At 46.2% G+C, this 27,353-nt stretch overlaps 2 protein-coding genes across 4 annotated transcripts; both read right to left on the reverse strand.

Moving 5' to 3' along the window:
• Window positions 1-86: 86 nt before the first annotated feature.
• LOC114592483 (uncharacterized) lies at window positions 87-26,113 on the reverse strand. The gene is made up of 11 exons (XM_077923627.1): window positions 25,970-26,113; window positions 24,174-24,665; window positions 23,841-23,985; window positions 22,686-22,768; window positions 21,793-22,068; window positions 20,757-20,853; window positions 19,352-19,434; window positions 18,685-18,811; window positions 15,104-17,020; window positions 8,285-8,301; window positions 87-2,163 (listed from the first exon to the last, which is right to left on the reverse strand). The coding sequence occupies exons 2-11, from the start codon at window positions 24,483-24,485 to the stop codon at window positions 1,459-1,461; spliced, it is 3,762 nt and encodes a 1,253-aa protein (XP_077779753.1). The 5' UTR covers window positions 24,486-24,665; window positions 25,970-26,113; the 3' UTR covers window positions 87-1,458.
• On the reverse strand, window positions 2,364-9,918 carry LOC114591140 (zinc finger and SCAN domain-containing protein 31-like). Of its 3 annotated transcripts, XM_077923406.1 has the most exons (6): window positions 9,849-9,918; window positions 6,758-7,140; window positions 6,466-6,592; window positions 5,172-5,254; window positions 4,421-4,526; window positions 2,588-2,657 (listed from the first exon to the last, which is right to left on the reverse strand). In XM_077923406.1, coding segments are annotated over exons 2-6 (657 nt in total). In that variant the 5' UTR covers window positions 7,097-7,140; window positions 9,849-9,918; the 3' UTR covers window positions 2,588-2,655. The 3 variants fall into 3 exon arrangements, with proteins under 3 accessions (XP_077779531.1, XP_077779532.1, XP_077779533.1); XM_077923405.1 differs by lacking the exon at window positions 4,421-4,526 and having other exon boundaries at window positions 2,364-2,657; XM_077923407.1 differs by lacking the exons at window positions 4,421-4,526; window positions 6,466-6,592.
• Window positions 26,114-27,353: the final 1,240 nt, after the last annotated feature.

Raw genomic sequence — 27,353 nt, forward strand, 5'->3', positions numbered from 1 at the left:
TTTACATTTGCCTTGTTTCTGCATAAAATCTTTTTTTTTTTTTTTTAAGAAAAAAAACAGCAAGGAAAGAGAAACAGAGTCTGGACAACAATAAAATAAATTGGACAGATTTATTTATATCAAAGCTCAAAACTGGTGAAAATATGCAAGCTCAGCAACAGCTGAAATATAAGGAATGTATGAGTGACATACCAGAGATCAATTTATAGATGGAAAACAATATTGGTGAGAAATAAAATCAATTAACCAAACAGCTATCAAGGAAATATGCATATTACAAAAGGGCACACACAATCCTGTCCCATGACTGAACTTTAACACAAGGCTAGTTCTTTTATTTATCAGGCTGGACTAAATGTTTTCTCTGTGCCTGAAAGTGCACGTTTAGAGTTTTTGTATTGTTCTATTTTGCTTTTCTCCCAGGAGGTCAAGGTTGTGTACACTGTATTCCCTGCACCTTTTTAATTTTTACAACAGCCCTGAGAGGTAGGCTAGGCCGAGAATTAGTAGCTCAGGGTGCAGCCCTAACCTAAGACCCACCAGGATGGGCGAGTTTTGATGTGGACGTAGAGCATCTCTGGCTCACTTGACTATGTCACATAATTCAAAACCAGATATACCTGTGTGATATGGCAGAGCCAGACAGGGGAGGACTTAAGGTGGGTCCTAATTCCATTTGACCTGGCAACCCAGAGGAAATCACACAATCCTTTTTACCAGTGTTGTCACACTTTTAAAAGAGGAAGCCAATGTATGTTTCTTAAAGCAGGCTTTCTGGGAGTGATACCACGGAGCAGGTAGGGACTGGATTCTAATTCTGTTCAGCTTCTTCCTGTCCGGACTAGTTAAAATCCTTCTAGGAGTATGCTCAGCGGAAGCAGATTTGGGGGGAAACACATGAAAACAGCATTTCCTAAGAAACAGGATATACTACCAGGCAGAGGGCCTTCTTGGTGGTGGCGCCCGCAAGTTTTTAATGTTTGATGTTTTATCATGTTTTTAATATTCTGTTGGGAGTCGCCCAGAGTGGTTGGGAAAACCCAGCCAGATGGGTGGGGTATAAATAATATATTATTATTATTATTATTATTATTATTATTATTATTATTATTATTATTATTATTTCTTCTGATGTTGGCAGAGAAGCATCACCGCCACTGGTGCTGATTACAGATATGATTGTGCCATTTTGGGGTGAGAGCTCAAAATCAACGCCACAAGTGACGGTGCTTTACACCGCTGGCAGAAGCAGCAGGGCAAGTGGGGCAGCCTTGGGTGTGCCAACTTGGGGGGGGGCTTCTGCCACCTGAAGTAGGATCACTTCTGCCCTCAGGACTCTACTCAAGCCATGCCCCACCCCCCATTCCTTGCCACTTTAGCTCTAATCTGAAAGCGGAGTTCAGCTGTCTCAGACTCACATTCCATATTCAGACTGCTTCTACACTTTCCAAACTCCAATCATTTAAAAGGCTTCTCCCGTGTGTGAATTATTTGATGGGAAGTGAGATTTGACTTGCGAGTGAAGCTCCTCCCACACTGCAAGCATTTATACGGCTTCTCCCCAGTGTGAATTATTTGGTGAGTGGTGAGATGGATCTTCTGTGAAAAGCTCTTTCCACACTCCAAGCATGTATGCGGTTTCTCCCCAGTGTGAATTCTCTGATGAGTAGTGAGATGTGTCTTCCTTAAGAAGCTGCTTCCACACTCCAAGCATCTGAACAATTTCTCCTCTACATGGATCTTCTGATGGGTAACAAGGGCAGAATTTCGATGAAAGCTCTTTCCACACTCTGAGCATTTATATGCTTTCTGCCCGGTGTAAAGTCTTTGATGAGCAGAAAGATTTTTCTTCTGGCGGAAGCTCTTTCCACACTCCAAGCATTTAAACGCTTTCTCCCCGGTATGGATCCTGTGATGATTAACAAGGGTAGAGGTGTTACGAAAGCTTGTTCCACACTCCAAGCATTTATATGGCTTCTCCCCTGTGTGAATTCTTCGATGTGATGTGAGATTCGTCTTCCGAGTGAAGCTCTTTCCACACTCCAAGCAGTTATACGGTTTCTCTCCAGTGTGGGTTCTTTGATGAGTAGTGAGGTGTATCTTCTGACAGAAGCTCTTTCCACAGGCTAAGCACTTAAAAGGTTTCTCCCCTGTATGGATCCTCTGATGAGTAAAAAGGACATAATTTTGGTGAAAGCTCTTTCCGCACACTAAGCATTTATATGCTTTCTCCCCTGTGTCAGTTCTTTGACGAGCAGTCTTCTGACGGAATCTCTTTCCAATCTGCAAGCATTTGAACAGTTTCTCGCCGGTGTGAACTCTTTGGTGAATAGAGAGGTGTGTCTTTCGTGAAAATCTCTTTCCACATTCCAGGCATTTAAATTGTTTTTCATCTGTGTGGATTTTGTAACGAGTTTTCAGTCTTGATTTAGAAGGGAAACTTCTCCAATATACAAAGCGCGTACTTGCTTCTTTTCTCTTTTGCGTATTTTCTTGGACCAGGATTTGATGGCTCACGCGGCCATGAGAAGAAGGGGACTTATTCCTCCCCTTGTCTTCCCCTTTTTTCCTTCTCTGACCGTCTCTCTGTATACATGTGTCCCATTCTGCAAACCCCCCATGTGGTTCTCCCTCATTTTTGGTTTTCCATTCATGTCCTGCCACAAAGAAGAGAGGAAACTATTAAGAACCTGACGTACAAATGGAGTTCCAAAACTAACTGGCAGTGACACATAAAGCTTGTGATAATGGAGGAATGGAAAGATCTTAGCTGCAAAGCAGGTCTTATCATCCATTTATCTGCCACTTTTAACACCATAACTGCCAGCCAGGGTTCTATATTCTATTCTATCCATGGAGACCGGAACAAAACTGTCAACTCAGACATGAAACTCCCTGCGGGATCTCAGGCAGCCACTCTCTCTCAGACTAGGCTAACTCACAGGGTTATGGAATGGGCAAACCATGGAATAATCACGTGTATTCTCATTTGGCAGAAGCTCATTACAGTCGTACCTTGGCTCCCGAACACCCTGGGAGTCGAACGTTCAAGCTCCCAAACGATCAAAAACAGGAAGTGTTCTGGTTTTCGAACATTCTTTTGGAACCTGAACATCTGAGGGGGCTTCCGATTGGCTGTAGGAGCTTCCTGCAACCAATCAGAAGACGTGCTTTGCTTTCCGAATGTTTCAGAAGACGAATGGACTTCTGGAATGGATTGCGTACGACTTCCGAGGTACAACTGTAGTTCAATCATTGAATTCTACAGTTAAAGGATCTTGGAAGAAGCCCGTCAGTGATCTGAGCTTCACACATTGGAGAGATTCTGTGCCACAGCAGACAAAACTAGGTTAGGTGGTGTTAGGTAGGTTAGGTAGGCTATGGCAGGTGTCTTCCTTCTGCAATGGCTTCTATCTCTATTTGCACTCATTGCAACTCTTGATGTTTCTTACAGCTTACTGGTATATACATTTTGTTGCCATTTTACCATTTTGCCTCCTTGTGGTTTTTTGTTAAATGGAAATTAACCAGTAAATAGAGAAAACCTTCTAGACTGATGGGATCCACAGAATGCTGTGTGAGATAGTAAGTCTGCCGGCTTGAGGTTGCTAACTGATGCAACTGGCTGATGCAATCAGCCTGCAAGACTTTCTATGGAAGTGCTGGGTCAGAATGACTCAGCAGTAATGTGCTGACAGTTGATTGGCTGTCATCAGTTTAAAAGGGAAACCTGTCCAGCAGTAATGTGGTGGTGTAAGAGGAGCGTGGTCAGAGAGAGTGAGTCTTCCTATTTGCCTTAAGGTGCAGCCAGGTACTGTTTGACTGTATGAACTGCTCGTGTATTATAGCCTCTAGATATTTGTATATATAAAGGTAAAGGGACCCCTGACCATTAGGTCCAGTCGTGGCCGACTCTGGGGTTGCGGCGCTCATCTTGCTTTACTGGCCGAGGGAGCCGGCCTACAGCTTCCGGGTCATGTGGCCAGCATGACTAAGCCGCTTCTGGCGAACCAGAGCAGTGCACGGAAACGCCATTTACCTTCCCCCACCAGAGTGGTACCTATTTATCTACTTGCACTTTTGACGTGCTTTCGAACTGCTAGGTTGGTAGGAGCAGGGACCGAGCAACGGGAGCTCACCCCGTCACGGGGATTCGAACCGCCAACCTTCTGATTGGCAAGTCCTAGGCTCTGTGGTTTAACCCACAGTGCCACCCGTGTCCCTTTTATATATATATAGCTCACAATAAACATACTGCACTTAAGAACCTGGAACTCTGAGCATTTCTGCTAACCTGGAAGGGAACTGAGCTGCTAAAAATAGAGGAAATGTGCAAACCAGCCCATTATTTTAGGCTCTAAATGCTATTGTCATCAGCTCTGAAAACAAGGAACCTTACCAAGAAAGAAAGCATTCCTACAATTCTCCTCCATGACTATTTTATGCAGTGCCTTTTGGTCAGCATCCAGCAGAGCCCACTCCTCCTCTGTGAAATCCACAGCAACCTCCTCAAACAACACGGGACCCTGAGAGAAAAGGAAAGAGTTGCCTTGTTGTAGGGAATCTTTATGTTAAAAGTAAAGGTAAAGAGACCCCTGACCATCAGATCCAGTCATGACCGACTCTGGGGTTGCGGCGCTCATCTCGCTTTATTTGCCGAGGGAGCCGACGTCTGTCCGCAGACAGTTTTTCCGGGTCATGTGGCCAGCATGACTAAGCCGCTTCTGGCGAACCTGAGCAGCACACGGAAACGCCGTTTACCTTCCCGCCGGAGCGGTACCTATTTATATACTTGCACTTTGACGTGCTTTCGAACTGCTAGGTTGGCAGGAGCAGGGACCAAGCAACAGGAGCTCACCCCGTCGCAGGGATTCGAACCGCCAACCTTCTGATCGGCAAGTCCCAGGCTCTGTGGTTTAACCCACAGCGCCACCTGCGTTCCTTATCTTTATGTTATTTACCAGCCAAATCCAGAATACGCCTCAAAGTAAGATGACTTGAGTATTATCCTGCAGAACTTAAACCTTCTTGAGTGGCACCCACAGCCTCCCTAGCGGGCAGTTTGACAAACTCAAAGAGAGAAGTTTACATTGGCCTACAGAGGTGAGCAGAAGACAGAGGAGCCCAGGCTGCCCCCTAACGTCTCTCCCCACAATGACCCTTCCCCCTACCTGATCTGGTGCCACAGCAACTGCTTCCTGTCTGTTGCGAACAGGAGACGGCTGAGCAGGTCTTGCCACCAGTATTTCTTCACCTGAGAGACAAAGATGGTGGGAAGGATGTAGCACGCGCTTGTCTCAGGGGCTAAGTGACATGTATCAGGGTAGGACACACTGACTTTACAAAATGTCTCATCCACTGTACATTTTTTTTTTTTATCTACCTTGACATTATCTAATTAACAGTAACATTGGTTATCTTAACATTATATAACATTATATATGAAAATGCAAGGCCCAATTCCACCTGGCCTAGGGGACGGGACCCACACTCACCCTGGTGGAACGCTCTGCCTCATGAGACCAGGGCCCTGCAGGATCTGATTTCTTTCCACAGGGCCTGTAAGACAGAGTTTTTCCACCTGGCCTTTAGCTTGGAGCCAATTTGATTCCCTCCCCCTTTTCTTTTTTCTTTTTCCATTCTCCTCCTGTGATGAGGCTGCATTTTAATATTTTAATGTTTCAATATTTTAATGCTGTATTTTAATATTGTTTTTAAGTTGTATTCATTGAACTTATTTTTATTATTGCTTGTTAGCCGCCCTGAGCCCGACCTTGGCTGGGGAGGGCTGGGTATAAATAAAAATTATTATTATTATTATTATTATTATTATTATTATTATTATTATTATTGTTATTATTATTGTTATTATTATAATTCTTATTCTTATTCTTATTCTTCTTCTTATTATTATTATTACTCACCCTGAACAGCTAACAGGCTTCTGGGAGGCTGGAGGGACATTGCTGAAACAACTCTTGGGTTGGGGCAACTGGCTAAAATGTTTTTGTATATTTTAAACAGTTTTAATTTTGGTTCCTCTGTTTCATTTTTGTTGGGTTGGTGTTGGTTAAATGTTTAGTTGAGGTTGGCAGTTACTTTAATTTGGATGTAACTGTAAACTGTTTATTATTATTGTTGTTATGATTATTATTGGTTTTATTGATTTATTGGTTTGTTTGTTGCTGGCATAGGATATCTTGTTTTTTAATGTTTGATGTTTGGCTGTGTTTTATATTTTGCAAGCTGCCCAGTGTGGCTGGGGAAACCCAGCCAGATGGAAAGGATACAATTAAAATATTATTATTATTGTTATTTATTTGTTTTCACATCTTGAGGCCTCAAATACTGAAACCCACTCGTTTTTCATCTTTGGAAAATGATGGGGGGAAGCATCTTCTCCTGAAAGTTTCGGAGAATGTAAGAAGATCCCATACATTTCAAGAAGTTCAGGTTCATTCTTACTGAGTAATGCAGCACCTCCACTGCTCTCCAGAACGTTTCTCCTTAGCAGGAAGCACTCTTTCAAATCCAGTGAAGAACTCTCTCTCTCAGGGAAATTAGCTGCCACCTCCACAAAGAGACCCTTTACCTGAAACAACAATGAAGATATCGAAGACAGTTAATGGGCAGAAAATCAGAGAAAAGGGCAAAAGGTCAAGAGGAGTTTGGGACATTCCTCCGCTGATGATTTCCAGGAAGTGATTGATTCACATTCTGGGCCCCTTGGAAGTAGCAGGATGAAACCCTCTCTCACCTGCTGCTCTGCCTGCTTCTTGTTCTCTGCCCAACTCAGGAGGAAACCTTCGGCCAGGGCCACCGCCTGGGAACTTGTCTCTGCTCCGCATTCCCTCACCCAGCTCTCCATCTCTGAGGGAAGAACGGTCAGGAACTGCTCCAGGATCACCAGGTCCAGGATCTGAGTCTTTGTGCATCGCTCTGGCTTCAGCCACTCATGGCAAAGGTGATGGAGTTGGCTGCAAACCTCTCGGGGTCCCTCGGCCTCATGGTAGCAGAACTTTCTGAATTGCTGGCGCCGCACATCTGAGCTGAGGGTCTTCTCCCCACCCAGGCCGGCTGAGTCTTGGTCTTCCATCTTTCTTACTGTTCCAAGGATGCCTCCAGCTGGGCTACAGACTCCTGAAAAGCAGAGATACAAGGCTGGATTAAGGAGCTGAGGGACCCTCTTTCCTCCAGGAAGGAACACATGAAGTAAGATAGCACAAAATAATGATTTTGGTATCCTAAAGGTTAACAAATTTATCACCGCACAAGCTTCAGTATACTACAAAAGAAAACCCATGGCATTTCACAACTCTCAGCATAACACCAACAGAATATATTTCACCACCCTTTTAGAAAGAAAACACTCTGACCTTCCTTTGAGTTGTGCTTGTAGGTTTAATTGTTTTAGTCATCTCTTGTTGTTGGACTTTAATATTATTGGGATGAATGTTGTTTTCTTGTTTCCGGCTGGCTTTATTTCTTACCTAGCAAAAGTTTTGAATTAAAGCTGCCACTCTGCTGAATGAATCTTAGTTGCAGTTACAGATAGGTAGCTGTGTTGGTCTGCCATAGTCAAAACAAAAAAAATTCCTTCCAGTAGCACCTTAAAGACCAACTAAGTTAGTTCTTGGTATGAGCTTTCGTGTGCATGCACACTTCTTCAGATACACATCTGAATAAGTGTATCTGAAGAAGTGTGCATGCACACGAAAGCTCATACCAAGAACTAACTTAGTTGGTCTTTAAGGTGCTACTGGAAGGAATCTTAGTTGATTACTTTAAGATTTACTTAGAAATATTAACATTCATTTAGAAACATTCCAGTTGTTTACTGGAAACAAAATCATATGGCTTTCCTGTATCTGAGATCTAGTACACTGCTTCTCTAATGTGAATATTCTATTCCTCTTATTCACTGCAATGTCCCTGGCGCAATATTTTCCTAACTGGACCAGGGCTTTGTCCACCTCTCTCTCTTTCCCTTTCTTTGTCGGTGGAGAAAAACACACCACATTTCTATCCAATTGCGCTCCGAAATTTCTTTCAAGTATCACTGGCTAGGACTGTTCTCTGCTAGAGTTTAGAGGCTCCATTTTCAGCCTGTAACCAAATGTCTGCAACTGTTTGTTGACTTTTAATGTATTGTTTTCAATTCTCTTTGCTTCCTTTCAATCGGCCTCTCTCTCCTGCCTTTGATTAAAAGGGCACAATTTTTCAGCAATGCCCATTGTGAGAAGATCCCCTTCACACTTCAGGGGTTTCCATGTCTGTAAGTGACCTTGTGTGGTTGTGTGACTAATGAATTTTTTTTTATTTTTTTTGGTGGCGAGGTGTTCTACTTGAAATCAAAGTCCAGTTGATAGTTCACTTCCAAGCATCATCTCACCTGCTTCAAATCCTCCAAGCCCCACGTATCAAAGGGGCCTCCTGGCTTTGCAGAGGAGAGGAAAAACACTCCAGTTCCTGACACAGACAAGAAACTGTTGGTTATGTACATACGCTACATTAGTGTAGCCTACCCCATGGGGCTCTTGTGAAGATAAAAAGAGGAGCTGAAGAAAACGTACACACGGGAAACCCGTGCACGTTAAGGAAAGCCACTCAAGAGCTAATTCCCCACGATGCAGCTGCAAGGCACTTTGAGACTGCCTTGGCAGTGTTGCTGGGCAGAACTGGCACAGTCAGGCTGGGTAGGTAAGGAGCTCAGGCTACAGCATTCAGAGTGGGAAAGGGCAGAGAGCGTAGAGAAGCATTGGAACTGACACCCTTGAGGAAGAGTTGCAGGACTCCATTGCAAGAAAACTGCAAGAGAACTCTTGCCTTGCGGACTTTGGCGCAGCAAGGGCTTTGTAAGCAAAGAAACCGTCCGGGCTCAGAGAGGGAAAGCTGCTCGTAACATCTTGTAAATAAATAAGTGTGTGTATAAAGCGTTGGTGTTGGGCTAGTAGACTGCCCACCTAGCAGTTCGAAAGCATGTCGAAGTGCAAGCAGAAAAATAGGTACCGCTCCAGCGGGAAGGTAAACAGCGTTTCCGTGTGCTGCTCTGGTTCGCCAGAAGTGGCTTAGTCATGCTGGCCACATGGCCCGGAGACAAACGCCGGCTCCCTTGGTCTATAGAGCAAGATGAGCGCCGCAATCCCAGAGTCGTTTGCGACTGGACTTAACGGTCAGGGGTACCTTTACCTTCACCTATAAAGCGTTGGTGTTGGCCTAGTAAAGACAATTCGTGCTGTGTTTTAATTTGTGGGAAGCTGCCTAGAGCGGCTGGGGTAACCCAGTCAGATGGGAGGCATATAAATATTATTACAGTGGTACCTCGGGTTACATGCACTTCAGGTTACATACGCTTCAGGTTACAGACTCCGCTAACCCAGAAATAGTGCTTCAGGTTAAGAACTTTGCTTCAGGATGAGAACAGAAATCGAGCTCTGGCGGTAGCAGGAGGCCCCATTAGCTAAAGTGGTGCTTCAGGTTAAGAACAGTTTCAGGTTAAGAACGGACCTCCAGAACGAATTAAGTACTTAACCCGAGGTACCACTGTATTATTATTAATTTTCTGCTAACCAGCTGCTTCCTGCGATGAGCTTGATTGAGCTTCTGCAGTGCACACACCCAACACCCAGGAAGATGCACAAGCATCTTCAGCCATGGGCTGAAATAGCTTTGCTCTTCCTATAGGTGCCCCCATCCCTTTTTAAACAGTTGTCACCTGGGCATCTCCCTTCCCTTCCCGTCGTATTTTCCTGCCTTGCCTCTTGTCGTCCCCGCCCCCCCACCCGCCTTTCAGCCCTGCAGACTCGGACCCACAAACTGGAGCCTCTAGGGCGGGGAAGGGGGCTCACCGGATCCCGCGAGGAGCCACCGACGCTGCGCTTGGGAGGGAGGGAGGGCGGCCAAGGCACGTCCCTCCGGGGGGAAATAGAGTTGGGTGGGAGGGGCCTTCGCTCTGGAGGACCGGCAGCCCGTTTCCCCGCCCGCCTCGCCTCTCTAGGAATCCAGCTGAGCTCGTTTTAACCCTTAGGAGGCCACTATGCAGGATCCCTGTGGGACGTAGGCGAGGAGCCCGGCGGGTGGATCAGTCTAGCCTAGCCTCTTACTCTTGAAATATTTTACGAAACAGCGGCCTAGAAACATATAATGTGTAAATAAACGAGGTAGACGGCCCACTCCAACCTCACCTCGAGTTGGGTGCCTTAATTATTGTTGTTTTTGTTACCCGCTCTTCACCACGTGGTCCCAGACTAGGTCAGAAAAATGTAAAACACAGAATTAAAAACCAAATTAGTCACAAGTATATGGGTGTGTGAGAGAGAGAATGTAATTTGGTCTACACACACACACACACACACACACACACACACACACACACACACACTATATATATATATATATATATATATATATATATATATATATACACACACACACACACACACACACATACAGTATATTGCCCTTTAGCAATTTAACCCAGTGGTAATCAATAATAATAATAATAATAAATAAATAAATAATAATAATAATAAATAATAATAATAATAATAATAATAATACCCTGCCCATCTAGACTGGGTTTCCCCAGACACTCTGGACAGCTTCCAAAATATATAAAAACATATAAAACATTAAGAAGCTTCCCTACACAGGCCTGCCTTCAGATTATCTTGTAAAAGTTGTGCAGCTCTTTATCTCCTTGACATCTGGTGGGAGGGAGTTCCACAGGGCGGGTGCCACCACCAAGTAGACCCTCTGCCTGGTTCCCTGTAACCTCACTTCTCTCAGTGAGGGAACTGCCAGAATACCCTCAAAGGAGGACCTCGGTGTCCAGGCAGAACGATTGGGGTGGAGATGCTCTTTCAGGTTTCAGGGCTGAGGCCATTTAGAGCTTTCAAGGTCAGCATCAACACTTGAATTGTGCTTGGAAATGTACTGGGAGCTATTGTAGACCCTAAAGGTGGTGTCAGCGATTCTATGGCTGTGATTCGTTGGAGCACTGAAGGGTTTAGAGTAAATGACCCTTTGGGTCTCTTTCAACTCTACAATTCTAAGGTTCTCTATTGTGGGATGGTGGGGGGGTTATAGCTACCAGTCCAAGCAGGACATCCATCCCATTACTGCCCCCAAGCACTGGTCTAACACTTCAGCTGCCTCTCCTGATTCAGATGCAACAGAGAGCTAAAGCTTGGTGTCACCTGCATATAGATAATAGCTCCAAGAGGCTTCTTATAGTTGGGGGACAGGATGGAGCCCTGTGAGACACTCCCATGGCAAAGGTGCCATGACAACTTTCTGGAAATAGCCACAGAGAAAGGAACAGAACCACATTGCCCTAAAACACTGGAATCAGAACAGTGGAATTCTGATAAATCTCAGCAGGGGCAACCAAAGCAGTTTCCGTATCATGACTAGGCCTGAAGCCAAAGTGGAACAGATTCAAAAATTATGCCAAAAATCCACCTCCATCTGCCGCCATTTTGTGACTAGTGGGCCTCAGTAATTTTCAGCCATCTCAAGTGGACCCTGGGAGTAGAAAGTTTGGGCACCTCTGCTGTGGACTGTTGCATTGGGTCCCTGGAGACCCAAGTTCAGATCCCAGCTCAGACATGAAGCTTACTGGGTGGACTTGGGCAATCACTCACTCACTCCCAGCCTAGTCTACCTCATGATTTTTAATTTTAATGTTATTCATATTTTTATACTGTATTTTATGCTTTTATAATTAAGTGTTTTAAAGTGTTTTAAATTTGTTGTTAGCCGTCCTGAGCGCAGTTTTCGAACCGGGAAGGGCGGGGTATAAATAAAAATTTATTTATTATTAATTATTATTATTATTATTAGGTTGCTCTGCAGAAGAACCACAGAACCACTTGCCACTCTCTTCCAGAGCAATGGCAGGATACCGACATGATAAAATAAAGAGACCTTGTCATTTTCAGGCAGCAGGTCCTAAGATGACTCCCTGTGCTGGTCCCGGGGGGGAAGGTTACTGTTATCGTAGTCAAAGTTCAGTCCTGAGTCACTAGCCTGGAAATAGTTCACAAGGTGCAAGGCAAGGTCCGAAGCAGGAAACCAGGCGGGGACAGGAACACTGGAGGAATAGGACTGGATGCTGGCCGAAACAGCTCTTCAATGACGACGTTGCTCCTGCAACCTGGGACCGGGCTGACTGGCCTTTATCTTCTCTGAGGCCAGGGGCGGTCCCGGCCCCCAGGAGCCCCGCCTCTCCTGGCCTTAAGGCGAGCACTCCTCTTGGGAGAAACCAGTCCCCTTCGCCTCTCTGCCCTAAGCCTCTGCAGTTCAGGAGAGGCTGAAGGGTTACTGGGCCCCGGGGGAGGCTCACCTGTAGACACTGAGTCCTCAACCACCTCTGGGGCCAGAATGGATTCACCTGGTGCCTGCTCCTGAGGATCCGGCACAGGCGCAGGCTCCTCAGAATCAAGGCCCTGCCCCAGTTCAGCCGGCCCTGGAGGCAGGGACTCCTGTGCAGGCTGGGATTCCTCCGGTTCACTCTCAGAATCGGAATCCCAGGCCATCACACTCCCTGACTTCTCCAGTTAGAGGATGTTGGAAGAAGCGCTTGGATGTGCTGGCACGAGGCCTTGGAGATGCTACCAGTCAAAGCAGGCAATACTGGCTTAGATATTGGGTGGTTTGGGGCAACTACCCAAAGGATCCTCTGGTCCCATACCTGGCAACTTCACTTTGCTGATGTGGGCACTGCTGAGAGTACCACAAGCACCAGATTGGACTAGACACCTTCATCTGCCCCAGCTGCAACAAAACATGTCTCTTCTGCATCAAGCTCTATAGCCACAGCAGGCGCTGCAGCCTTCTGGCAGCTTGACCTCATCCCAAAAGGCGCACTCCTCCATTGTTTCCTGAGACAGACGGATGCCAACATTGTGGCTTTGGAAATCCAATGCCCTTGTTCATTCCCTTACTGAAGGGCTGGATAACTTCCAGTCTACAATTTGTATATTCTGTATTTTATCTGTACTGTTTCGAAACGCCTCAAAACTGTGAACTGATTTGTAAAATACTTCAACTGATTATTTTATTTATTTATTAAATACACAACAACAACAACAACACAATAACCACCACCCCTGATACATTTAAAAGGCCATAGATTGTTTAATCAGCCACAGGACTGGGTGAACAGGAATGTTTTTGCTTGGCGCCTAAGGATATTTAACGAAGGTGCCAGGCGGGCCTCCTCGGGGAGAGCATTCCACAAACAAGGAACCACCAGAGAAACTGCCTACTCTCGTGATGCCACTATCCAGACCTCTAGCGGAGAGGGCATATGAAGAAGGGCCTCAGACGATGACCATAGGGTTCAGGCTGGTTCATAGACGGAGAAGTGGTCCTTGGGGTTATTACAACCTTGAGCCATTTAAGGCTCTGTAAGTCATAACCAGCACTTTGAATTGGGCCTCAGATGATGATCGCAGGGTCATATGGAGGTTGCTTTGTAGAAAAGCAGTCATTTGAGGTGGAGTATCTTCCATCAGCAAAGGGACGCGGGTGGCGCTGTGGGTTAAACCACAGAGCCTAGGGCTTGCAGATCAGAAGGTCGGTGGTTCGAATCCCCGTGACGGGGTGAGCTCCCCTTGCTCGGTCCCTGCTCCTGCCAACCTAGCAGTTCGAAAGCACGTCAAAGTGCAAGTAGATAAATAGGTACCGCTCCGGCGGGAAGGTAAGCGGCGTTTCCGTGCGCTGCTCTGGTTCGCCAGAAGCGGCTTCATCATGCTGGCCACATGACCCAGAAGCTGTACGCCGGCTCCCTCGGCCAATAAAGCGAGATGAGCGCCACAACCCTAGAGTCAGCCATGACTGTACCTAACGGTCAGGGGTCCCTTTACCCTTTACCTATCTTCCATCAGCTTCAGTTGGTGGCCCAGCTGTGCCCTATCTGGACAGGGATAGCCTAACACCTTTAGTCTAGACTCTGGTAACCTCTAGATTACTGCAGTGTGTCATATACGGGGCTGCCTCTGAAGATGGTTCGGAAACTTGAGCAGGTGCAGAACTGAGCAGCCAGGTTGCAAGACGGTTTGAGCATATAATGTTGGCCCGATTGTCTTGGCCCGATTGCATTGGCTGCCAGTTAGTTTCTTGGCCCAATTCAAAGTGCTGGTTATGACTTATAAAGCCTTAAATGGGCCAGGACCGTAATACCCCAAGGACCACTTCTCCCTGTATGAACCAGCCTGAACCCTGCAATCATTGTCTGAGGCTCTTCTTTGTGTGCCTCTTCCACAAGAGGTCTGAAGGGTGGCAACATGAGAACAGGCCTTTTCAACAGTGACTCCTTGTTTGTGGGATGCTCTCCCTAGAGAGGCTTTGTAGAAATGACTTTGTTTTTACAAGTTTGTAACATAATACTCCCTGGGACACGGGTGGCGCTGTGGGTAGAAGCCTCAGTGCCTAGGGTTTGCCGATCGAAAGGTTGGCTGTTCGAATCCCCGCGGCGGGGTGCGCTCCCGTTGTTTAGTCCCAGCGCCTGCCAACCTAGCAGTTTGAAAGCACCCCCGGGTGCAAGTAGATAAATAGGGACCGCTTACTAGCGGGAAGGTAAACGGCGTTTCCGTGTGCGGCTCTGGCTTGCCAGATGCAGCTTGTCACGCTGGCCACGTGACCCGGAAAGTGTCTCCGGACAGCGCTGGCCCCCGGCCTCTTGAGTGAGATAGGCGCACAACCCTAGAGTCTGTCAAGACTGGCCCATACGGGCAGGGGTACCTTTACCTTTACCTTTAACATAATACTACTGCTATTGCTGATAAATGGATTTATATCTCAGGCCATTCTATCAGGCTTCTCACATTCTACAACGGATCCAGTCTTCCAATCTGTATTTATCTCCAAATGGCCCTCAGGATTCTGCCAAGGCCAGGTCCCGTCCCCCACCAACTCAACTCCAATCTGAAATAGGAGTTAAACTGGGACAGAATCGCATTCCATATTCCGATCATTTCTCTAGCTCCCCTTCTGAGTGAATTCTTTGAAAAGCAGTCTCTTATTACTGAAGCATTTTGTACACTCCCAAGAATTTATGGTTTCTCTCCTGCGTGGATTTTTTTATGAGAAACGAGACTTATCTTCCGCGTGAAGCTCTTTCCACATACCAAACACTTAAATGGTTTTTCCCCAGTGTGAATTCTCTGATGAGCTGCAAGTGATTCCTTCCGACAAAAGTTCTTCCCACAGTCCATGCATTTATGTGGCTTCTCACCTGTGTGAATTCTTTGATGAGCAGTGAGCTGTGTCTTCTGACAGAAACTCTTTCCACACTCCAAGCATTTATATGGTTTCTTTCCTGTATGGATTCTCTGGTGATTAACAAGGGCAGAACTATGGCGAAAGCTTTTTCCACACTCCACGCATTTATGTGGCTTCTCCCCTGTGTGGATCCTTTGATGAATACTGAGGCCTCTGTTTCTCTTAAAGGCCATTCCACACTCCAAGCATTTAAATGGTTTCTCCCATGTATGAATTATTTGATGAGTGGTGAGGTTTGTGCCTGTACTAAAGGTCTTTCCACATTCTAAGCACTTAAAGGGTTTCTCCCCCGTGTGAATTCTTTGATGATTACTGAGATTTATCTTCTGACAGAAGCACTTTCCGCATTCCAAGCATTTAAATGGTTTCTCCCCTGTATGGATCCTTTGATGGGTTACGAGGTCAGAATTTTGACAAAAGATCTTTCCACACTCCAAGCATTTATGTGGTGCATCCTTTCTGTGAATTCTTTCATGATAAGTAAGATGCATTTTCCAATAGAAGCTCTTTCCGCATTCCAAACATTTGTATGGTTTCTCCCCTGTGTGAGTTATTTGATGATGTGTTAGGCTTCTGTTTCTACTAAAGGTCTTTCCACATTCCAGACATTTGTATGGTTTCTCCCCTGTGTGAGTTCTCTGATGAGTGGTGAGATGTGTCCTTCGACAGAAGCTCTTTCCACATTCTGAACATTTGTATGGTTTCTCCCCTGTGTGAGTTCTGCGGTGGGAAGCAAGATTTGTCTTCTGAGAGAAGTTCTTTCCACACTCCAAGCATTTAAATGGTTTCTCCCCTGTATGGATCCTTTGATGGGTAACAAGGAGAGAATTCTGAGAAAAGTTCTTTCCACACTCCAAGCATTTATGCAGTGTTTTCCTTGTGTGGGTCCTTTGATGATAAGTGAGATGGATCTTCCAACAAAAGCTCTTTCCACATTGCAAGCATTTAAATGGCTTCTCCCCTGTGTGAATTCTTTGATGTGCAGTGAGATGTGTCTTCCGGAAGAAGCGCATTTCACATTCCGAACATTGGTATGGTTTCTCCCCTAGGTGAATTCTGTGGTGGTTAGTGAGATTCCTCTTCTGAGAGAAGCTTTTTCCACACTCCAAGCATTTGTATGTTTCCCCCCCTGTGTGAATTATTAGATGAGTAGTGAGGCTTCCGCTTCTGTTAAAGGTCTTTCCACATTCCAAGCACCTATACAGCTTCTCTCCTGTGTGAGTTCTCTGATGAGCAGTGAGATGTGTCCTCCGACGGAAGGCCTTTCCACATTCCAAGCAATTAAATGGTTTTTCTCCGGTGTGAATTCTGTGGTGTGCTGTCAGATTTCTCTTCTGAGAGAAGCTGTTTCCACACTCCAAGCATTTATGCGGTTTCTCCCCTGTGTGGACCCTTTGATGAATACCAAGGCTTACGCTTGTATTAAAGCCCTTCGCGCATTCTAAGCTTTTGTGTGGTTTCTCCCCTGTGTGGATTTTGTAGTGAGTTTTAAGTTTAGATTTAGAATGGAAACTTCTCCAACATACAAAACATGTAATTGTTTCTCTTCTGTTTTGCGTTTTTTCTTGGACTGGGATTTCATTGGAGTCAGTGCCCTGAGAAGCAGGGGAATGATTCCTCCTCTTCTGTCCTTCTGTTTTCCTTCTCTGCTGCTCCCTCTTCATACATGTGTCTCTTTCTGCAAACACCCCAGGTAGTTCTCTCTGATTCTCAGTTTTCCATTCATAACCTACTGCAAAGAAGAAACAGAACTCTTAAGACAACGGAACCTCAAATCTTGACAACCACACACAATTCTTTTAATAATGGAAGAATGCAAAAATGGAAAAGTCTTAGCTGGGAGGTAAATCTTCCCATCTGTTTATCTGCCTCTGTTAATACCTTGACTGACACCCAGTGTCCTATGTATTATTGGATTAGATCCAAAAGACCCAAATTCAGATCCCAGCTCAGACATGAAGTTCACTGAATTGTACAGTCATACCTCAGGTTACAGACGTTTCGGGTTGTGTGATTTCAGGTTGCGCACCGCGCCAAACCCAGAAGTACCAGAATGGGTTACTTCTGGGTTTTGGCACTTACGCATGTGCAGAAGCGCTAAATCACGCTTTGCACATGCACAGAAGCGCCTAATCACAACACGCGGGTTGCGAATGCTGCAGGTTGCGAATGTGCCTCCCACACGGATCACGGATCACGCAACCTGAGCATCCACTGTACTCAGCAATCATCCTCTTTAAGTAGCTCAACTCAAACCACCAAACAACCCCATGCATTCTTTTCTGAACCCCTTGGAGCAATGTTGGGATAGAAGTGTGATAAAAATGAGGAGAGGCCCTGTGATTCAGAGCAATGCATTCAGAAGTACCCACAACCTGCATTCCCACCCTGCCTTCAGAGGGTGCGTAACCCCATCAAGAGCAGGCTGCCTCCCACCCATCCAGTCTAGGGAACCTCTCCCAGTAACAGTGCCTCAGTCTTATCTGGACTGAGCTCCATCTTATTGGTTCTGGCAAGACAATGGCCCAGCACAAGACATCCACTGCCTCATCTGCAGGTGTAAAGGGGAAGTAGGACTGTGTATCATGAGCACATTGTGGACAATGTATTCCGAAACCCCTGATAAGCACACTCAGAGGTTTCATGTGGATGTTAAGCAGCATGGGGGATAAAATAGAACCCCCCATGGAAGACTCCAGGGGACCAGAGAGCAGTCCCCTAGCATCACCCTCTAGAAATGACTATCCAAGTAGACCTGGAATCACTGCAAAGCTGAGCAACCCACTCTGACAACCACTCTAGAAGGATACCCATGGTTGATGGTATCAGAGGCTGCTGAGAGGAGGAGGAAACATTCCCCCTGTCTCTCTCCAGACATAAATCATCACACAGGGCAACTAAAGCTGGGCCATAAAAGGTAAAGGTAAAGGTACCCCTGCCCATACGGGCCAGTCTTGACAGACTCTAGGGTTGTGCACCCATCTCACTCAAGAGGCCGGGGGCCAGCGCTGTCCGGAGACACTTCCGGGTCACGTGGCCAGCGTGACAAGCTGCATCTGGTGAGCTAGAGCCGCACACGGAAACGCGGTTTACCTTCCCGCTAGTAAGCGGTCCCTATTTATCTACTTGCACCCGAAGGTGCTTTCGAACTGCTAGGTTGGCAGGCGCTGGGACCGAGCAGCGGGAGTGCACCCCGCCGCAGGGATTCGAACCACCGACCTTTCGATCGGCAAGCCCTTGGCGCTGAGGCTTTTACCCACAGTGCCACCCGCGTCCCAACTGGGCCATAGCTGAGCCTAAACCCTGATTGATATGGATCTAGTAAAGTTATTTAAGTTGCTTATATAATATAGTCTAAATCATATAATCTTCAACTAAACAAACTGGGAGCCTTACTGAGAGAGACTACCATCCCACAGTTCTCCTCCATGACTTCGTTATGCAGCGCCCTCTGGTCAGGATCCAGCAGAGCCCATTCCTCCTCTGTGAAATACACCGCCACCTCCTCAAAGGACACAGGACCCTGAAAAAGAAGAAGAAGAAGAAGAAGAAGAAGAAGAAGAAGAAGAAGAAGAAGAGGAGGAGGAGGAGGAGGAGGAGGAGGAGGAGGAGTTCGAATTTGATATCCCGCCTTTCACTCCCCTTAAGGAGTCTCAAACCGACTAACATTCTCCTTTCCCTTCCTCCCCCACAACAAACACTCTGTGAGGTGAGTGAGGTTGAGAGATTTCAGAGAAGTGTGACTAGCCCAAGGTCACCCAGCAGCTGCAGGTGGAGGAGCGGAGACGCGAACCCAGTTCACCAGATTACGAGTCCACCGCTCTTAACCACTACACCACGCTGGGTCTCTTTTCTGAAAGAAAAGGAAACGGTTGCCTCTTTATAGAGAACGTAAAAGATTATTGGCCACCAAACTCCAGAAGACTCCTTAAGGAAGGGTGACTGAGGATTCTCCTGCAGAGCAACGAGGCGATTGGTTTGTTGAGGCCCAGGGAAATGAGCAGAAGACAGAGGTGCCCAAGTGGCACCTAGTTTCTGTTCCCCTAGAGATGAGCTCCCCTACCTGATCTGGGTTCACCACAGCCGTTTCCCATCCGTTGCCAAGAGGAGATGGCCAAGCAGGTCTTGCCAGCGCCATTTCATCACCTGCGAGAGATTAAGTTGGTAGGAAGCCAGTAGTTTGCCTCCCACATTAAGCAATGCATATCCAAGTACATGTTGGAATGACAAAACGTTTCATCCACCGTGTATATTTTGGATGTTAAGAGTGTAAGAAAGGGCTCTTGTTAAGAACATAAGAAGAGCCTGCTGGATCAGGCTAATGGCCCATCTAGTCCAGGATCCTGTTCTTACAGTGGCCAACCAGATGCCTTGGGAAACCCCCAAGCAGTATCTGAGCACAAGAGCAGCTCTTCCCTCCTTTGGCTTCCAGCAACAAGTGTTGAGAAGCATACGGCCTCTGACATGAAGACAGAGCATAGCCAACATGGCTAGCAGCCATGAGAGCCTTGTCATCCATTAATTTGTCTTATCTTCTTTGAAGGTGACCCAGAAACTACAATTAATCCAGAATGCGGCAGCTAGACTGGTAACTGGAAGTGGCTGGGAGACCACATAACACTGGTCCTGAAAGATCTACACTGGCTCCCAGTATGTTTCAGAGCACAATTCAAAGTGCTGGTGCTGACCTTTGAAGCCCTAAGCAGCCTCGGTCCTTTATACCTGAAGGAGCGTCTCCACCCCCATTGTTTAGCAAGGACACTGAGGTCCAGAGCTGAGGGCCTTCTGGCGGTTCCCTCCCTGCAAGTAGTTACAGGGAACCAGGCAGAGGGTCTTCTCGGTGGTGGTGCCCGCCGTGTAGAACGCCCTCCCATCAGATGTCAAGGAAAGAAACATCTGAAGGCAGCCCTGTTTAGGGAAATTTTTAAATGTTTGATGTTTTATTGTTTTTTAAATATTCTGTTGGGAGCCGCTCAGAGTGGCTGGGGAAACCCAGCCAGATGGGCAGGGTATAAATAATAAATTATTATTATTATATCCCAAGTCAGTGGCCCTCACTGATGCCGTCTATCATTTAACTATATGCTGCGTGTTGAAGTACTTTTAAATAACCTTTCCTGAATATTCCAACATTCTGTTTTATTGAATATCTGTAGGTTCTAGTGTTACGAGAGAGAAACCTGTCTCTTTCGGTTTTCTCCATGCCACATTGTATATTTCAGTTGTGTGCAAACACTTGTGTTCCCAACTTGAGTGCTTGGCCAGAAATCCAAGGACTGAATTAAGTTCTCAAGTAATTAAAATACACCTATCTTTTGAAGTTTGAAAAATGCTGGAGACAACAGTCTTCCCATGATTAAACAACGCTGGGGGAAAGTGTTGCCCCCTCAAAGATTTAAGGGAGTACAAAAGGATCCCATGAATTTCTTACATAATCAATATAGATAGATCAATTTAATAATATTTACCCAATGAGATGGGATGTCCATCACTCTCCTGATTGTTACCACTTTGCAGGGGACTTTCTCTTGTGTCAGTGGTCGCTTCTGAAGACAAACTCCTTATCTGAAATAAAAGAGGGTAAAATTCAAAGTAACACTAAAGTGTTTGTTCCATCAGCACAAACATTTCCGCTTTCCTGATGGAATGATCTCCCCTTTAGAGACAAGACAAACGTTTAATAGTAAACAAAGGGTTGGGGCCAAGAATTCATTTCATCAGATATTAGGGGGGAAAGGGGTGTAGTTTTGTATATTAACCAGAAATTGGAACCTAAGCAAAGATTAAAGGATGAGGGCGGGGGAGAATAATAGCAGTGGAAATTAATTGGGAAGGGGAACGTTTCTTAATCGTAGGAATATATGCACCCAATGAAAGAAAATAGGATTTTTAAAAAAACCATTAGAGAAATATATGTTTGAACAAAATGATGGCAAAATAATATTAGTGGGAGACCTAAATGGAGTAACATTGTTAAGAGTTTGACAGGACAATACGTAAAACTGAAACAAAGGAAGGGAAATTACCCAATTCCATTTTTGATATCAAAAACATGGATCTACTAGATCTATGGAGACTTAAACATCCGATGGAACGCCAAAAAATAATTAATATTTCGAGTTCAATCTCAAGTAAGCAGCTACCTAATACAGCAGAATGTGTATTTGAAAAAGTTGAAAGAAAGTAAAAAAAATTGAAATAGTAAGTGAGTTCATAAGGAAAGAAAAATGCTTAATACAAAAACCTGGGGAAAAAGAAATAATACAAGAAATTAAATTATTATAAACACAATATTCCATATTGGTTAACCAGTGAGGATGTCAAAGACAGTAAATGTGCAGATGAATTAGGAAAGGCATGATAGAGGGGGAAAGCCTTGGCAAATTTGGGACATTCCTTTGTGGGTGATACAGTATTCAGGAAAAGTGTGTCTAATATAGAGTGAAACCCCCACCCCTCAGATTAAGAGCCCTTTGGAAATGCCAGGATGAAATTCTCTCTCACCTGCTGCTTCCTGTCCTCTGCCCGGCTCAGGAGGAAACCTTCGGCCAGGGCCACCGCTTGGGAAGTGGTCTCTGCTCCACATTCCCTCACCCAGCTCTCCATCTCCGGAGGGAGGACAGCCAAGAGCTGCTTCAGGATCACCAGGTCCAGGATCTGAGTCTTGGTGTGACCCTCTGGCTTCAGCCACAGACGGCAGAGATGGTGGAGTCGGCTGCAAACTTCATGGGGGCCCTTTTTGGCGAAATACACAGCAACATCCTCAAAAGACGCTCGACCCTGAAAGGCAGGGAGGTAGTTGGCTCTTTTATGCAGCTCCTAATGATTTTGTTTTACTAGAATCCAAAAGACTACACAAGGAAATTTTTGAGTTGCACTCTTAAGTGGCCTCCGCAGCCCCTCCAGTAGGCAGCTTTGACAGATGCAAAGAAAATGAGATTCATTTGTTCAGATCCAAGAAAGTGAGCAGTCGACAGAGCCTTTGTGTGCCTCCTCCTCGACAGATCCGGAAGGTGGCAACATGAGAACAAGGCCTTCTCTGCAGTGGCTCCCTGTCTGTGGAATGCTCTCCCCAGGGAGGCTCGCCTGGTGCCTTCATTATACACCTTTAGGTGCCAGGCAAAAACGTTCCTTTTTAACTAGGCCTTTGGTTGATCCGTTTTACATCCTATGCCCTTTTAAAATGTGTTTTTTTTCGGGGGGGGGGGCTATTGGGTTGCTTTTATTTTTAGTAGGTATTTTGTGATTCTATATCTTGATTTTATTTTGTGAACCACCCTGAGACCCTCGGGTATAGGGCGGAATAATAATAATAATAATAATAATAATAATAATAATAATAATAATGGGATGACACCCAGCCTCTCTTTTCCTCAATGAACCTTCTTGCCCCTTACCTGATCTGGTTCCACAGCACCTGCTTCCCCTTCACCACAAAGAGGAGACAGCCAAGAAGCTCTTGCCAGTTTCATTTCATCACCTGCGAGAGACAAAATGGTGGGAAGCCAATAGCAACTGCTTGTCCTACAGAAGGACACATCTCCAAGTATAAATTGGCATTAGAAAATGGCGCATCTGCCTTAGATATTCTGAATGCTCCTCACCAGATAGCGGTTAAGCGGCGCATGTTTTACGTACATGTTGACGTTACAAAAATGGTGTTTCCTGCTTGGCAGGGGGTTGGACTCGATGGCCCTTGTGGTCTATTCCAACTCTATGATTCTATGATTCTATGAATGTAATCTCCTCCATCGCACTAAGTTGTACCTTGGTTCCTGAACGGCTTAGCTGCTGAACAAATCAGCTCCCGAATGCCACAAACCCGGAAGGAAGTGTTTGCAAACGTTTTTCGGAAGCCAAACGTCCAACACAGCTTCTGCTTGAGTGCAGGTCCTGCAGCCAATCAGAAGTCACGCCTTGGTTTTTGAACGGTTTCAGGAATCAAACGGACTCCCGGCACAGATTAAGTTCAAGAACCAAGGTACCACTGTATTTGGGATGCTTCTAAACATTGTGCGCTTCATTTGTGGGAAACTGCAATTCTCCCTATTTGGGTTCTCGGCCAGAAACCCAAGCACTCGTGTAAGAGCTCAAGTATTGAAAATAGATTCATTTTTTAACTGTGGATAAGGCTGGGTTAAACCACAGAGCCTAGGGCTTGCTGATCAGAAGGTTGGCGGTTCGAATCCCCATGACGGGGTGAGCTCCCGTTGCTCGGTCCCTGCTCCTGCCAACCTTGCAGTTCGAAAGCAGGTCAAAGTGCAAGTAGTTAAATAGGTACTGCTCCAGCGGGAAGGTAAACGGAGTTTCCGTGCGCTGCTCTGATTCGCCAGAAGCGGCTTAGTCATGCTGGCCACATGACCCGGAAGCTGTACACCGGATCCCTTGGCCAATAAAGCGAGATGAGCGCCGCAACCCCAAAGTCGGCCATGACTGGACCTAATGGTCAGGGGTCCCTTTACCTTTACCTTTAGGCTACGGAAAGGGGGCCTCCCTCTGAAAGATTCACGAGAACATAAAAGCGTTCCGCGGGAGATGCAGTTAATTCTTACTGAGTGAGGCTGCAGCTCCCCAGCTCCGCTGAACGTTCCTCCTTCGCAGGAAACACTGCTTGGCGTCTGATGAAGCTCTCTCTGCTGCAGGGAGGTCAGTGGTTGGTTCGGCAAACAAACCTTTTACCTGAAACGACGAGGAGATTGAAGTCAGTCAATGGGGAGAAGGATTAGAAAAGGCACAACAGAGGCAAAAGGCCTTGGGGAATCTGGGGCATGGTGCTGTGAATTATTTCTATTTTTTAAAAAAAGGTTTAATTACAGGCTGTTTTAAGATTTCCCCCCTTCCAATTTTGACCCCGCTGAAAGTATTAGGATGAAACTCTCTCTCACCTGCTTCTTTTCCTCTGCTTGACTCAGGAGGAAACCTTCGGCCAGGGCCACCACCTGGGAACTGGTCTCCGCTCCGTATTCCCTCACCCAGCTCTCCATCTCCGGGGGGAGGACAGCCAGGAATTGTTCCAGGACCACCAGATCCAACAGCTCATTCTTTGTGTGTTGCTCAGGCTTCAGCCATTTGCAGCAAAGATGGTGGAGTCGGCTGCAAATCTCTCGGGGTCCTTTGGCTTCTGTGTGGTTGAAATGCCCAAAGTGGAGCTGTAAATATGAGCTGAGGGTGTCCTCCTCATCCGGAATATTCTGCATTGTTCTTTCCCAGAAGTCCCCACTGCTCCCAACCTGGATTGTATATGGGCCTCTATCCGTCTTCAAGAACAACAGAGTCTTCCTCTTCCATCTTGTTTCATCTGTGTTCCAAGGAAGACTCTCCAACTGACCGCAAGAGACTCTTCCCACTTCTGCCCTAGCTGAAGGTGCTACCAAGTCCTGAAAAATCAAGCCATTCCCAGATGATTTTATTATCACACCGTCAGGACAGAAAGATTTCCCCTGAGGAACCAGACTGCTTTAAGATGCTTGGGGACCTTGCATTTTCTTTCATTGCAATTTGAATTCTACAGAAATTTATTGCCTTTCAGTACAGTAATACAATGCACTAAAAAAGGAACGAAAGAAGCAATTGAAATACAAATTAAAACCATTCAGCACCCAAAGCTGCTCACTGCAGTTGTTGCAGCAGACAGAAAAAAGCATTAAGTGGGGTCCACCAAGACCCTCAGTAATTTTCAAGTGTCCCATGCGGGGAAAAGTTTGAGAACCACAGCTATGATTGATTTTGATTCCCAAACCTCCAAACCTTCTCCCTGTTTACCAGATTGCTTTTATTTATTTATTGAGTAGGAAAACATTTAGGATAAATAAGGCTTACTATATTAATTACAGATATCAGAGCCTATAGGAAATTTAACTGGCTGTAGCCGCAGTATGGGTTTCATAAATTTGTTTCAGGGTTGCTGTATATTAATAAGTAAATTACTAATTAAAAGCACACCAGCAATGGGGAAAAAGAGAACCAGGGCATTGAAACATCACCAATTCCCCATTTATTTCAGGCAGTTGCATTTTATCCTATAAAGGCATATAAGAACAAAATTGTGTGGGCTCCACCCTCCCCTGTCCAGCACCAAGCTAGCCCTCAACAAGGAGCTTTTTCTCTGGGAAGCCCCCTCTCTCCAGACTCAGTCCACATACCCGTCTGCTTAGCAACAGAGAACGAGGCACGCTTAGCAACCTTGCTTCCCGCAAAAGCCTTAGACAGCTGCCTCTGCCTTTGCAAATGTCAGATTGGCATACTGCGTTGTTGTTGTTTTTAATAAAAAATATTTAAAGAAAGCTAAAAGCCCATCACCACCACCCTGCCCAGTACGTGTGAACCCCATGTCTGCAGCCCTGTGTCTCCCTATGCGCTGAACGAAATGGGGATAAAGCCCCATTAACCCGCCCAATCTATCCATTGCAGAATCATGTAGGGTCGGAAGGGACCCCGGGGTCATCTAGCCCAACCCCCTGAAATGCAACGTAGGAATCTCAGCTCGAACACCCACGACAGATGGGCAGGAGGCTGGGCTGGGCGGGCAGGGCTGAGCTCTTGACCCCCTCCCCACCGCTTCCCAGGGGGTCTTCTAAGCCCCCTCTTCCCGGTCCCACCTTGCAGCCCCTCCTGTGCACCCTCCTCCCCTGGGGATCCCCTTCCCCCCAAATGCACAAAGCCGGTGGGGGGCTCACCGGACCTCAGAAGGGGCCGCCCAGGCAGCGATCGCGCAAGAGAACCAGCCGCTCGCTTCTGCTCCAAAGGAATCGCATCAAGGGAAGAGCTTGGAGGGGGGAGGAGGGGACTGAGCTCTGGAGGACTCGCCATCCGCACACATTCCTTTCCTCTCTAGGAAGCGGGTCGCGTTCGCTTTAACCCTTCGAAGCCCGGGCTGCAGGGTCAACGCCCCCACAAGTAACTCAAAAAGAGGAGGCTAATAGGGAGGAATTAGGAGGTTGGTTGGTCGGGAAGGGGCTGGTTTTCAAGCTTTTTCTTTCCTTTCCCCCTCCCCTCAAGAAGGAGGGCTTCTGATCTCTCTCTCTTTTCTGGGCTGCATCAATAGGAGTATAGCATCTAGATCAAGGGAAGTAATAGTGCCACTGTCTTCTGCTCTGGTCAGACCTCACCTGGAGTACTGTGTCCAGTTCTGGGCACCACAGTTCAAGAAGGACACTGACAAACTGGAACGTGTCCAGAGGAGGGCAACCAAAATGGTCAAAGGCCTGGAAACGATGCCTTATGAGGAACGGCTAAGGGAGCTGGGCATGTTTAGCCTGGAGAAGAGGAGGTTAAGGGGTGATATGATAGCCATGTTCAAATATATAAAAGGATGTCACATAGAGGAGGGAGAAAAGTTGTTTTCTGCTGCTCCAGAGAAGCGGACACGGAGCAATGGATCCAAACTACAAGAAAGAAGATTCCACCTAAACATTAGGAAGAACTTCCTGACAGTAAGAGCTGTTCGACAGTGGAATTTGCTGCCAAGGAGTGTGGTGGAGTCTCCTTCTTTGGAGGTCTTTAAGCAGAGGCTTGACAACCATATGTCAGGAGTGCTCTGATGGTGTTTCCTGCTTGGCAGGGGGTTGGACCTTGTGGTCTCTTCCAACTCTATGATTCTATGATTCTATTCCTGTTGTTGTTGTTGGTGGTGGGGTGTGTGTGTGTCTTAGACTCACAATTTAGGGTCCCAATCAAAAGTGGAAGCCCAGAGGTCTCCAATGCAGACTTGGGATAGGAGATAACAGCAGCCCTCACCCCACTTGCTTTGAAGGCTATATGATGATGATGATTTATTGATATGGTAACCCAGTGCATCTGTCACTCTTAGCACATAAAATGCAGGTGTAGGGGATGCGCTCCCATCAGATGTCAAAGAAATAAAAAACTATCTGACTTTTAGAAGACATCGGAAGACAGCCCTGTTTAGGGAAGTTTTTAATGTTTGATTGTGTTTTTAATATTCTGCTGGGAGCCATCCAGAGTGGCCGGTGAAACCCAGCCAGATGGGCACAGTATAAACAATAAATTATTATAATGATACGAGAGTCAGCCAGTGTTGTTGGAGTGTCAGATTAGGACACAGG

This window comes from Podarcis muralis, chromosome 2 (genome assembly GCF_964188315.1).
Source record: "Podarcis muralis chromosome 2, rPodMur119.hap1.1, whole genome shotgun sequence".
Taxonomy (NCBI): domain Eukaryota; kingdom Metazoa; phylum Chordata; class Lepidosauria; order Squamata; family Lacertidae; genus Podarcis; species Podarcis muralis.

Coding starts and splice junctions, on each gene's coding strand:
- LOC114591140 (XM_077923405.1), bottom strand. CDS start 7,096: ATGGAAGACCAAGACTCAGCCGGCCTGGGTGGGGAGAAGACCCTCAGC. Junction 6,593..6,757: donor AGAAGCAGGCAGAGCAGCAG/GTGAGAGAGGGT, acceptor TTGTTGTTTCAG/GTAAAGGGTCTCTTTGTGGA. Junction 2,658..5,171: donor TTGCTGTGGCACCAGATCAG/GTAGGGGGAAGG, acceptor TCTTTGTGGCAG/GACATGAATGGAAAACCAAA.
- LOC114592483 (XM_077923627.1), bottom strand. CDS start 24,485: ATGCAGAATATTCCGGATGAGGAGGACACCCTCAGCTCATATTTACAG. Junction 20,854..21,792: donor CAGAGGACAGGAAGCAGCAG/GTGAGAGAGAAT, acceptor CTTTTATTTCAG/ATAAGGAGTTTGTCTTCAGA. Junction 18,812..19,351: donor CTGTGGTGAACCCAGATCAG/GTAGGGGAGCTC, acceptor CTTCTTTTTCAG/GGTCCTGTGTCCTTTGAGGA.